Genomic DNA, 13,194 nt, shown 5'->3' with positions numbered 1-13,194 from the left:
AGGTCTGACCTTCAGACACGTGACTAACAGCAATGCGGTTCTACAGGTTTCCCCCGTATCGCTCTGCGGACGCTGCGCAGCCCCATTTACCTCCTGGTGGTCCTGGGCCTGGTCAACCTGGCGGCGCTGGTTTCTGGCCTCGGCACCTTCATGGGCAAGTTCATTGAGAAGCAGTTCTCTCAGACCACCTCATTCTCCAACATGATGATAGGTGAGACCATTCTCTTGGTTCTGTGGTGTGAGTTCTGTTTTTGAGGTTGTTTCCAGAAGGTTCTGCTGTGATGTGATGATCGGATTTAGCTTTATTATTTAAAACTGTTCAGGACAAAAATCCTTTCTAGATGTTTTTGTACCCAAAGAAATCAGACCACTTCCTGTCAGCTATTGAATCGGCTCCACCAGTCCAATCAGAACACCGGTTCCTATAAAGAGGAGCATACAAGGTTGCATCACTTCCCATAAGAAATAGAAATGATGCGGGACACTTCAAGTCCAATTTCCTGCTGCTGATTGGCTGAAATATCTGGAGAAGGCTGCTGGTAGGGCCAAACCTGCTGTAGGAACGGTTTGATGAGGAACCAGGGATTTTCCAGTAGAGCTGCATTACAACGTAAAACCACACTGGATAAAACATCAGAACCTGACAGTTTGGAACTTAAACTCCTGAAGATGGAGGAACCGAAGTTAAAATCCAATGAATCTGTTTCTCTGTAGTTTATTCTGAATTTATTACAGAACCTTCTAGAACCTTTTCTTTTTTACCATGATTAACTCTTCTCTAGTGTCCCAGTCAGGATGAGATCTAACTGAATCTTTGGATGTCCCTGTCTCAGGAGGAATCGGGATGCCGCTGGCGGTTCTGGGAATCGTTCTGGGAGGAGTTCTGATGCGTAGATTTACCTTGTCAGTCAACAGTGCCAGCAAGTTGTGTTCTGCTGTCATTTTTCTCTGCGTGTTCTTCGCCCTGCCGATGATCTTCATCGGCTGCCCCACGCAGACCATTGCTGGGTCCTTTCCTGTCAGGTAGAGTCACCATCATGTACCAGGACAGCCCATTCCTGTTTGCCTGGTTTGTTTTTTTTTTTTTTTTTTTACAGCTGGTTCTAAAGTTCTCATTCATTTGGTTCAACTTTTCTGTTTTCAGGTCCAGTAACCACGCCTGTAACTCTGCGTGTAACTGTCCTCAGGAAGCATTTAATCCTGTGTGCGGTTCTGATGGAGTGGAGTTCCGGTCTCCCTGCCATGCCGGCTGTTTGTCCCGACAAATGGACACAAACGGAAAACCCACGGTAAGAGTTCAGTACAGATCAGGCAACTCAGCTACACCCCAAACCATCAGAACTCTGTTCAGAACAGCCTCAGCACCAGTAAATCTGATTCTTTGGGCCAAACTCTGTGGTCAGCAACACTTTACCTGATCAGACTACAGAGCAGGTGTGTCAAGCAACTAAGAATCATAACTTCTTCCTGGACTTAAAAAGCTTTCCTTATATCTGTACTATACTTTAGTAAAGAATTTGAGTCCTTTTATAACCTCTGCCATAGAAGAACCCCAGGTACCATCAAAGCTTCCATGATCTGAAGAGGATCTGCAGTCTTTACCAACATTAGAAGGAGGTTTTTGCTCCTATACAATCAGTTTAAGCCAAGCTGTGGAGCAGGACAAAAATCTCTGCTGCATGTGAGCTAACATCCCTCTTAACTCCAGAAGATCCAGCGGAGAATAGGGGGGAGTAGGGAGATGTGGAGAGAACTAAGATTAGGCTGATGGTGAGGAGGCCTTTCAACCTCAAGCCTGGCTCTTCTCACTAAAGAGGAACCATCATAACATAATAGAGGAACCATCAGAACACCATAGAGGAACTATCAGAGCATCAAATGAACCAACAGAACACCAAAGGAACCATCAGAACACCATAGAGGAACCAACGGAACACCTGAGGAACCATCAGAACACCCGAGGAACCAACAGAACACCTGAGAACCCATCAGAATACCAAAGGAACCACTGCCACACAAGAAAAACCATCAGAACACCAAAGGAACCGACAGAACACCAGAGCAACAAACACAACACCAGAGGAACAAACATAACACCAGAGGAACCATCAGAGCATCAAATGAACCAACAGAACACCTGAGGAAGCGACAGAACACCTGATGACCCATCAGAACACCAACGGAACCATCAAAACATCAAATGAACCAACAGAACCCCAGAGGAACCAACAAAACACCAAAGGAACAAACAGAACACAAGAGGAACAAACGCAACACCAGAGGAACAAACATAAAACCAAAGGAACCATCAGAACACCATAGAGGAATCAACAGAATACCACAGAGGAACCAACAGAACACCAGAGCAACACACATAATACCAGAGGAACCAACAGAACACCTGAGAACCCATCAGAATACTAATGGAACCACCGGCTCTTCTCACCAAAGAGGAACCTTCAGAACATAATAGAGGAACCATCAGAACACCATAGAGGAACCATCAGAGCATCAAATGAACCAACAGAACACAAAACGTACCATCAGAACACCATAGAGGAATCAACAGAACACCATAGAGGAACCAACGGAACACCTGAGGAACCATCAGAACACCCGAGGAACCAACAGAACACCTGAGAACCCATCAGAATACCAAAGGAACCACCGGCACACAAGAGGAACCATCAGAACACCCAAGGAACCGACAGAACACCAGAGCAACAAACAGAACACCAGAGGAAGAAACAAAACACCAGAGGAACCATCAGTGCATCAAATGAACCAACAGAACACCAAAGGAACCATTAGAACACCATAGAGCAGGGGTGTCAAACCGGTTCCAGAAAGGGCCATGTGGCTGCAGGTTTTCTTTCCAACCAAGCAGTAGCACACCAGACTCCAGTCATCTCATCAAGGGAGTCCAATCTGAACATGATGACTTGATGAGATGACTGGAGTCTGGTGTGCTACTGCTTGGCTGGAAAGAAAACCTGCAGCCACACGGCCCTTTCTGGAACCGGTTTGACACCTGAGCCATAGAGGAATCAACAAAACACCATAGAGGTATCAACAGAAAACCATAGAGGAACCAACAGAACACCAGAGGAACCATCAGAACACATGAGGAACCAACAGACTACCTGAGAACCCATCAGAATACCAAAGGAACCACCGCCACACAAGAAAAACCATCAGAACACCAAAGGAACCGACAGAACACCAGAGCAACAAACACAACACCAGAGGAACAAACATAACACCAGAGGAACCATCAGAGCATCAAATGAACCAACAGAACACCTGAGGAAGCAACAGAACACCTGATGACCCATCAGAACACCAACGGAACCATCAAAACATCAAATGAACCAACAGAACCCCAGAGGAACCAACAAAACACCAAAGGAACCAACAGAACACAAGAGGAACAAACGCAACAGCAGAGGAACAAACATAAAACCAAAGGAACCATCAGAGCACCATAGAGGAATCAACAGAATACCACAGAGGAACCAACAGAACACCATAGAGGAACCAACAGACCACCAGAGCAACACACATAATACCAGAGGAACCAACAGAACACCTGAGAACCCATCAGAATACTAATGGAACCACCGGCTCTTCTCACCAAAGAGGAACCATCAGAACATAATAGAGGAACCATCAGAACACCATAGAGGAACCATCAGAGCATCAAAGGAACCATCAGAACACCATAGAGGAACCAACAGAACACCTGAGGAACCATCAGAACACCCGAGGAACCAACAGAACACCTGAGAACCCATCAGAATACCAAAGGAACCACTGCCACACAAGAAAAACCATCAGAACACCAAAGGAACCGACAGAACACCAGAGCAACAAACACAACACCAGAGGAACAAACATAACACCAGAGGAACCATCAGAGCATCAAATGAACCAACAGAACACCTGAGGAAGCAACAGAACATCTGATGACCCATCAGAACACCAACGGAACCATCAAAACATCAAATGAACCAACAGAACCCCAGAGGAACCAACAAAACACCAAAGGAACCAACAGAACACAAGAGGAACAAACGCAACACCAGAAGAACAAACATAAAACCAAAGGAACCATCAGAGCCCCATAGAGGAATCAACAGAATACCACAGAGGAACCAACAGAACACCATAGAGGAACCAACAGAACACCAGAGCAACACACATAATACCAGAGGAACCAACAGAACACCTGAGAACCCATCAGAATACTAATGGAACCACCGGCTCTTCTCACCAAAGAGGAACCATCAGAACATAATAGAGGAACCATCACAACACCATAGAGGAACCATCAGAGCATCAAATGAACCAACAGAACACAAAACGTACCATCAGAACACCATAGAGGAATCAACAGAACACCATAGAGGAACCAACGGAACACCTGAGGAACCATCAGAACACCCGAGGAACCAACAGAACACCTGAGAACCCATCAGAATACCAAAGGAACCACCGGCACACAAGAGGAACCATCAGAACACCAAAGGAACCGACAGAACACCAGAGCAACAAACAGAACACCAGAGGAAGAAACACAACACCAGAGGAACCATCAGTGCATCAAATGAACCAACAGAACACCAAAGGAACCATTAGAACACCATAGAGCAGGGGTGTCAAACCGGTTCCAGAAAGGGCCGTGTGGCTGCAGGTTTTCTTTCCAACCAAGCAGTAGCACATCAGACTCCAGTCATCTCATCAAGGGAGTCCAATCTGAACATGATGAATTGATGAAGAAAACCTGCAGCCACACGGCCCTTTCTGGAACCGGTTTGACACCTGAGCCATAGAGGAATCAACAAAACACAATAGATGTATCAACAGAAAACCATAGAGGAACCAACAGAACACCAGAGGAACCATCAGAACACACGAGGAACCAACAGACTACCTGAGAACCCATCAGAATACCAAAGGAACCACCGGAACACAAGAGGAACCATCAGAACACCAAAGGAACCAACAGAACACCAGAGCAACAAACACAACACCAGAGGAACAAACATAACACCAGAGGAACAAACAAAACACCAGAGGAACCATCAGAGCATCAAATGAACCAACAGAACACCTGAGGAACCAACAGAACACCTGATGACCCATCAGAATACCAAAGGAACCACCGGAACACATCAGGAACCATCAGAACACCAAAGGAACCAACAGAACACCAGAGGAACAAACAAAACATCCAATGAACAAACGGAACACCAGAGGAACCAACAAAACACCAGAGGAACCAACAGAAAACCAGAGGAACCAAGAGAAATCTAGAGAAACCAACAAAACACCAGAGGAACCAACATAATGCCAGAGGAACCATCAGTTTTGCTGCTGCTGAGATTTTAGTCATGTTTTTTGTTGATTATTGATCTAAATTTTCAGCTCTTTCTTTTCCTTCTCACTTTCTGTCAGAAACTGCCTTATTGTTTGTATAGATAACCAGTTGTTGCCATGGAAATGTCATTTTGTCACCATCCATCTCTTTTGATAGAACTTCACCAACTGCACCTGCATCAATGAAGGTTTAGGTACAGCCCGCCAAGGAACCTGTGGCAGCGGATGTTCTCACCTGCTGCTGCCCTTCATGGTTCTGCTGTCTCTCACCTGCTTCATCATCTCCTTCGCCCAAACACCGTCATACATGATGATCCTCAGGTATGAGCTGACTTCCTATTTCCTGTTCTGTTCTGGATGTGCACTGATTGGATGGACACAGTTGGATCTTTGACCTCAGTCTGCTGGGTGGTTTCAGTTGGAAGCTCCTTTCATTCCCATCACTGCAGCACCGATCTGTTCAGGCACATCTGGCAACATAATCTTTTCAGGTCGTGGTGATAAGATGTGAGCAATGGAAACGTGAACAATAAAGATGATTCTGATTAAAGGGAGGAAAGATCCAAAATCCAGTCAGAGTTATTTACAGCAGCAGATCTCAGTTTCCAGAGCTTTAAATAGAACCCACAGAAATTAAAACAAGGAAACTTTTAGGATCTGAGAACCATGAATATAAAAGAAAATCTGTGCTTTAATCCTTGAGGAGGGATCATGCTAACAGCTTGGGTCCAAACCTCTGCTTTCAGTCCTGATTTAAAAGAACCAACAGTTTGTGATATTATCAGGTTTCCAGAGAGATCAGAAAAGAGCTATAGAGACCAGAAACTGTTTGGTTCTGGTTCTAAGAACACTAAATCATCAGATCTCTGGAGACTTCAGATCAGAATCAGATGGATTTCAAGCTGTGTTTCTGTTCTCAGGTTCTAATCAAGCTTTTGTCCTGTGTTCTCTGACCCATTCTACATGTGTGTTTGCTACAGGACGGTTCCGCCTGAGGATAAGTCCTTTGCAGTGGGAGTTCAGTACATGCTGTTCAGAGTCCTGGGTAAGTCATGGATTTGTCAGAACCTCCCGAATGTTGAACTGGATCAGTTTTTAAGGGAACCCCTCGGTACCAAATACCTGTGTCTTATGTTTCTCCTTGCGCAGCGTTCCTGCCTGGCCCTGTTCTGTACGGTAGCGTCATTGACACCACCTGCATCATGTGGGGTCAGAAATGCGGCAAAAGAACTTCCTGTCTCTACTACAATCTGGACAAGTTCAGACAGAGGTACCATCACAAGAGAACCCAGGCGTACCAAATCAACTGTCCTATCAATGGACCACTTATACCTGCAGGGTTCTGGTGCAGATCAGGGCTGTTACCTTGAATTTTAGATGCACCGCTGCTGCAACAGCTGAACTAGTCAACAGCTTATTTAGGCCTTTTTCAGACCTGATGGCATGAGGAGGATTATTTATAATCTTCTCAATAATTAGTAGATGAATCATTCCTAGGCTTACACACACATTCCTCAGATGAATATAAGGTCCAGTGACACATTGTGGAGCCTCATCATAAGTAAATAAGATTCATGACTTTGTCTGTCAGCTGTACTCAATCCAGGGCAATCCCTTTCTTTGGTCTCCCAGCAACCAGCACAGCAGATTGTTGCGATATCAACATGTAGGTTGTCAGAGTGCTAGTCCATCTGTGAGCACAGCGCATTTTGATTCTTGACTGAATAATACGACTAATCTGTTCTGAGGATTATCTGATTTTAATGTTCATAAAAGATATTTAATTGTTAAAAAAGCACAGAGGGTCTGAGTGCCTGTGTAATGTAGGGTGAACATGTAGAACCTTCTACGCCTTCAACATGAAAATCTAAATGGGTTTTACTCATAAGGAAAGAAAAGTCCATTTCTTGATTATGTTTTATGTATTTCTAAAGCCTGAGAGCAGCACTGAAAGCAGAACCTTTGTGTGTGCAGGTTTCTGGGTCTGATGGTGGTCTTTGTCTGTGGAGCACTGCTTTGCTTCCTGCTGACGATGGTCGTCCTGAGAAGAAGAGCCCAAACTGAAGTTCTAGAAAGCAAAGGAGGCTATAAGCTTGTGGAAGAGAAGAAAGCTTCAGAAAAAGAGCAAACGACAGTGAAGACCTGAGCAGAGATAGCTGGAGAACAATGAGATGGAACATTAGGGTGTTTTCTGACAGAAACTGGAGGCTGCTCCTTGATTCTCCTGGTGTCCACCCCAAAAAGGAGGCCGTCTTTTCTGTTTGTGCATTTAGGACTCTACATCCTTTACTTAATGTGAATGTTTGGAAATACAAGATTTTGAACAAATGTGATCATCCAGAACACTGCAGAGCTTTAACTCCGGACTGGCTTGCTGGCAAACCCAAAGGAACACGGATCTTTACATGGGATTTATGGGCTTCCTCTTTCTAAACTACAACAGTTTCCAAAAGAAACAAAGAGGCATCGTAACAGGAAGGAAAAGCTCATAAAAACAGGGCTAAAAGCCAGAACCTCCTACTGCTGAAAAACAGCCTGAGAAGGTGATCCTGTCCTCTACCTCAGGTCCACAGTCCTTCTTGTAATAAATTTTACATCCCAAACCTGCAGCTGATTAGCTGAGAAGAGCCACCAAATGAAATACAAATACTCCACTTCTTTGGAAACACTGAACGTTTATACTGTTTTATATGATGGAAATCTGCTACTTGGATTAAAGAGGCTGCAGTTCTGCTCAAAGCATCTAATAGGGCTTCGAAAAATGAGGAAAACAGCTTGATTAAAGGCTGATAAAGATGGCTGAATCGCTAAGAAAAGGAGAATAATCTGTGGATTCTCCTGCTGAAACCTTCCATCAGAGCAAACGTCCCAACTTTTCTCTTCCTGATGCATATTAACGTTTCATGCCTTTAAACTCAATATTGTTTTTTATACACGTATGAGTTTGTTTTGTATACAAGTTTGTTATGTACCTTTAAAATATGAACAAACACAAAAAAGCAGCTTAATTTCACCAATAAAGAAAACATTTTTTTAAGTTGGATGGATGGATGGATGGATGGATGGATGGATGGATGGATGGATGGATGGATGGATGGATGGATGGATGGATGGATGTTCTAGAGTTTGTTTGTTTGTAAACTTCAGCCTTATTTTTTTGTCAACAGAAGGTTTTTCCTCTCCTTTTTCGTGTATAATCCCCCAAAATATTGGACATCTTTTACTTGAATACTTCCCCATGTATTCTCCTTTTTTTCGTGGTTAAATGTCAACTTCTTCATCTCTAAAGTAAGACTAAAGGCGTATGTGTCGCAGTGAATGCAAATGTGCCTCCGCCCCCTCCGCAGAAACTTTGCTGCACCTCTCCAAAATTGTAGGTGACCGCAGACAGTGCCGTAGACAGGAGGCCTCTGATTGGTCAGATCTACATCCGCTCTGCACTATGCGTATTTCCTGTTTGGTGCATCACCTTGTTTTATTTGTATGAACGCCATTGTAGAAAACGACTCATGAATTTAGACAAGCTAGTAGAGGGAGATGCACGAGAACGCTGGGACCCTTTTTCGCCATCATGTCCCTACATTGTCACACAAACTTGCCCCCACTTCCTCACTGCCTCGGCCGTATCTAGACCCACAGCTAGTTCCTGATTGTCCCTCTAGTGTTGTGGACTACGCTTCAAAATTGGGCATAAATCAAAAATATCTGCAAGAAGCTCACTACGACACACTGCTGCAGGAGGATAACCAGCCAATTACTCTTAAGAATTCAGATCACAATCTTCTTTTTCTCTGCTAAGATTATAAGCCACTTTATAAAAGACAACCTGTATTAAAAAGAACTGTAAGGAGATGGTCACGGGAAGCTGAAGAAGCCCTGCAAGGTTGTTTTGAGGCTACAGACTGGAATGCACCATGCCAGCCACATGGAGAGGACATCAATGCAATGACTGAGTGTGTGACTCACAAGTGATTTGAAGGAACTACTCAAAACGAAAAAGCAAGCCTTTAAGAAGGGAGACAGCAAATTAATGAGGAGTATACAGAAGCAACTTAAGATCTAGATAAGAGAAAGCAAGGAGGCCTATAGGAAAAGCTTTGAAAACAATATCCAGCAGATAGATATCAGAGATCTGCGGTCATGTATGAATAAGATAACATGGTGAATCAAGCAGAAGGATGATCAGTCAGATGGAAGTCTGGTCAGACCCTATGAACGGAATAAATTCGTCAGCAGATTCCGTTCAGAAATAAGCTCAGTATCTTATCTGATCTCTCTCGTCATCTGCTGGGGTAACAGCATCAGAGCCAATGGCTGAAAGGAGCTCAACCAGCCAATAAAGAAGGTCAGCTCTGTTATAAGAACTCCTCTGGAGATTGTTTCACAAAGAAGGATTCTTCATAAAGTGAAGAAGATCATGGACAACATTGAGCATCCTCTTCATCAGACTGTCAAACACCAACAGTGTCTTCAGTCAGAGGCTTCTGAACAGCCACTGTAGACAGACCACTACAGAGGCTCCTTTCTGCCTACAGCAGAAAGAAACTATGAATTACTGCAGCAGTTCTCCCTCTCAAATGTGTTTTTAATTGAATTCTCAATATTCATCTCAAACTGGTCTGTTGGTTCCGACCGTTTTGCTGCTCCTCTTCTGATCCGAAATCCCTGAAACCATCTCAGATGTTCTGAGGCAGCAGAAACATCTCCCCGCTTTTAGATAAACAGATCATTTCATCACAGCTTGACGTTAGAACATTCCTGCAGACAGACATGTCCAGACTGAAACTGGAAAAAAAGTTAAACAAACATCTCTGCAGGTTGAGATCCGCCAGCAGCTTCTCCTCAGGTTCTGCTCGCCGCAGTAGGAAATCAGTCACTTTCACCGCTGGAGGTCAGTTTTAACAGAACTTTGGTTCCGGGTTAATAAATGTTGGAGCTTAAGCAAAGTTTTTTATCAATTCAAGTAATAAACAATTATTCAGGTACATTCTGCAAAATAAATCTCTATACATATAAATCAATGCAGCTTTTGATTTGGCATTTACTGAATCATATTTAGTTACTGTAACACAATTGTTTTATGTCCTACCCTGCTAACATGAAACAGTTATGATAAAAGTAACTAAATATGATTAAGTAAATGCCAAAAACGGTTGCATTATTCTTTTCAGTGTAACTAAGATAATTTCTCAGAAACCTCACTGCGTCATATCAACTTTTCATATTTCCATTGTTTTCCTGCTCCTCTGTGAGGTCTGGTTCCAGACCTCAAACAGAAACAGAAATCAGTTTAATGCAGCCTGAACACCCTCCTACCTCCATGCTCCTCAGCCAATCAGCACCCTGTATGTCTTTATTACTATGTAACTGCTGGTTCAATCATCTTAACAGACAGAACTTTGGGCCATTCAAAGGTTGAAGCCTTTGACTTGTCAGAGAAGTGTTGCTCAAACACAGGAAGCAGGATTTCAGTCCAAAGGCCACATGTCATGAGGACCAGCTGCAGAAACAGGAAGGAGCATTTCTCCAAGGTTCACAGCTGCCTTTGTTCCATTGGCCTCATACTAGATCCAGTGTCAGAAAGTTAAAAATGAAAAAAACCAAATGTCCAGGGATTCAAAGGGGAATGTTGAACTCCTGTCACATTAAAGAAGCAGCGTTTTTGGCTTCATGTTGTCTACAGTTTTATTAAAGTGAAATAAAACAAAAACCTTCAACATTTAGAGCACTTTAAAACCCTGATGATGTTTCTATTCCTCTATTTGTCCTTTAGTCTTGAACTTTTTGAAGTTTTGTTTAAATTACTTTTTTATATTAGGAAACCCTTTTTCACAATTCTTACAAAAACTAAAGATTTTTTTTATTATTTTCAGTCATTTATTTTAGGGCTGAATGTAGAGCTGAGTCGCCCTCTGGTGGAGACTGGGCTGTATTATATACAGACGTCTGGACTCAGGAAGGAAAGCTTCTGCAGTAGCAGGCTATATAAAGATTTGTAAATAGAGAGGAGGACTTCCTCTGTTCCTTTGTTCTCCTTTTCCATAAATAAAAACTGTTTATTTGATTTGCCTGGATTTTCCTTTTTTATCTGTAGTACTCTTACTTTTTTCCTCTGATGTCAGACTAACTTCTTAAAAGTTAATCATCTGTATGCCTATGTGTTTCCAATTCTTTTCTGTTCTCATGTAGAAACTTGAAAAATTAGAGAGAGAAAAGGTGGACATTGAGGAAGACAGAAGAGAATAAAAAGAACAGGATCATTAGCTCAGTGCTATTAAGTCTCATTAGTTTTAGGATTAGGCCATAGAAATGAATAGAAAGTCCCCACAAGAATAGTGACACAACTTAATTGAAAAGAAATGCAGGTTTAAATGGAAAAATCCGATTTTTTAAGTTGTTTTTTATAAAGAGTTCCTAGATTTCCCTAAGTATTTAGTCCTTTAGACGTCCTGGATTACAAACATCACTTCATGAAATGAATCCCTAAACCAAGTAGTTTAACTGTAGTTATGATTTCTTTGGCTTTAATTCACTGGATCCCATGTTTTTTACTTGGTTTTCATCTGATTCTAAGCCTCTCTAAGCTTGTTAAGTCTGGTTCAGTGGGGACAGGAGGGTCTTTCATGATTTAAAGTTCCAACATCTTTCCACCTGCTGTGGATCTCCATGCAGTGAGACACAACCACTGGCTCTGGATATGCAGTCATGTTTCATCCAGACCTTCTGTCATGAGCCCAACAGATTAAGGCTGCCAGAAGATGTAGGCCATTATGCTGTGTTTCTGAGGGGCACGAGCTGGAGTATTGATCCCTCATCATGAACTTTGTGGACTGGTGTGAGAAGAACCATCTGTGTCTTAACACCACTAAGAACAAAGAGACGGTGATCGACTTCAGGATAAGACCCCACCTCAATCTCGTGAACATCAAGGGGCAGGACATAGAAACTGTGGAGAGTTTCAAATACCTGGGTGTTGATGTCAATAACAAACTGGACTGGACTCATAACACTGATGTCCTGAATAAAAAGGGCAAGAGCCACCTCCACCTCCTGAGGAGGCTGAGGTCCTTTGGACTGAGCAGGCCCCTGCTGAAAACCTTCTATGACTGTGGTGCCATCAGCTCTCCTCCACACTGTAGTCTGCTGGGCCCCCTGGCAGCGCAGAGCGGGGCAGAAAGAGACTGAACAAACTGGTGAGAAAGGCCACTTCTGTCCTAGGCTGCACTCTGGACTCAGCGAAGGACGTGGCTGAGAGGAGGGTGGTGTCCAAGCTTACATCCATCCTGGACAACACCTTCCACCCTCTGAACCAGACTGTAGAGGACCTGAGCAGCTCCTTTAGTGAAAGACTTCTACACCCTGTTTGTAAAAAGGAGCGCTCCCGCAGGTCATTCATCCCTGCTGCAACCAGACTCTACAAAGCGACACTAAAACAGCCATAACCTGTGCAATGTATGTCTAATTCACCATGTGCAATAACCTGATTCTCTTTATTTGACACCCAGCTCAAAGCTACATATATAAATATAAATATCCATCTATATAAATACCCATGTAAACACCCTGAGCAATAACCCTGTATAATGATCCTACTGTATAAAAAACGCTGTCATGTGTGGACGCATTGTATATACTGTATATATCCCATGCACCTTTTTCTTCCTTTGGCACATTCTTCTTCTTTGACTAATTGAGCTGATGGAATGAGTAAATTTCTACACTGTAAGATCAATAAAGTCAGTCAGTCAATCAATCAATCAATCAATCAATCAATCAATCAAATCTGGTCCAATCCAAGATAGTTCTCTGTTTCTA

At 43.1% G+C, this 13,194-nt stretch overlaps 1 protein-coding gene across 1 annotated transcript in view; it reads left to right on the top strand.

Moving 5' to 3' along the window:
- slco2b1 (solute carrier organic anion transporter family, member 2B1) overlaps positions 1-8,416 on the top strand; it is a 36,591-nt gene extending 28,175 nt beyond the window's left edge. The window contains exons 9-15 of the mRNA XM_038281565.1: positions 47-211; positions 834-1,023; positions 1,145-1,289; positions 5,537-5,700; positions 6,360-6,424; positions 6,529-6,649; positions 7,354-8,416. Coding sequence (XP_038137493.1) covers positions 47-211; positions 834-1,023; positions 1,145-1,289; positions 5,537-5,700; positions 6,360-6,424; positions 6,529-6,649; positions 7,354-7,525 — 1,022 coding nt within the window. The 3' untranslated portion in view covers positions 7,526-8,416. The remainder of the gene's footprint in view (positions 1-46; positions 212-833; positions 1,024-1,144; positions 1,290-5,536; positions 5,701-6,359; positions 6,425-6,528; positions 6,650-7,353) is intronic.
- The last annotated feature ends 4,778 nt before the right edge of the window (positions 8,417-13,194 follow it).

Source organism: Cyprinodon tularosa, unplaced genomic scaffold (assembly GCF_016077235.1).
Source record: "Cyprinodon tularosa strain WSP-4 unplaced genomic scaffold, ASM1607723v1 ctg172, whole genome shotgun sequence".
Classification (NCBI taxonomy): Eukaryota; Metazoa; Chordata; class Actinopteri; order Cyprinodontiformes; family Cyprinodontidae; genus Cyprinodon; species Cyprinodon tularosa.
This window is presented reverse-complemented; position numbering and strand designations above follow the sequence as displayed.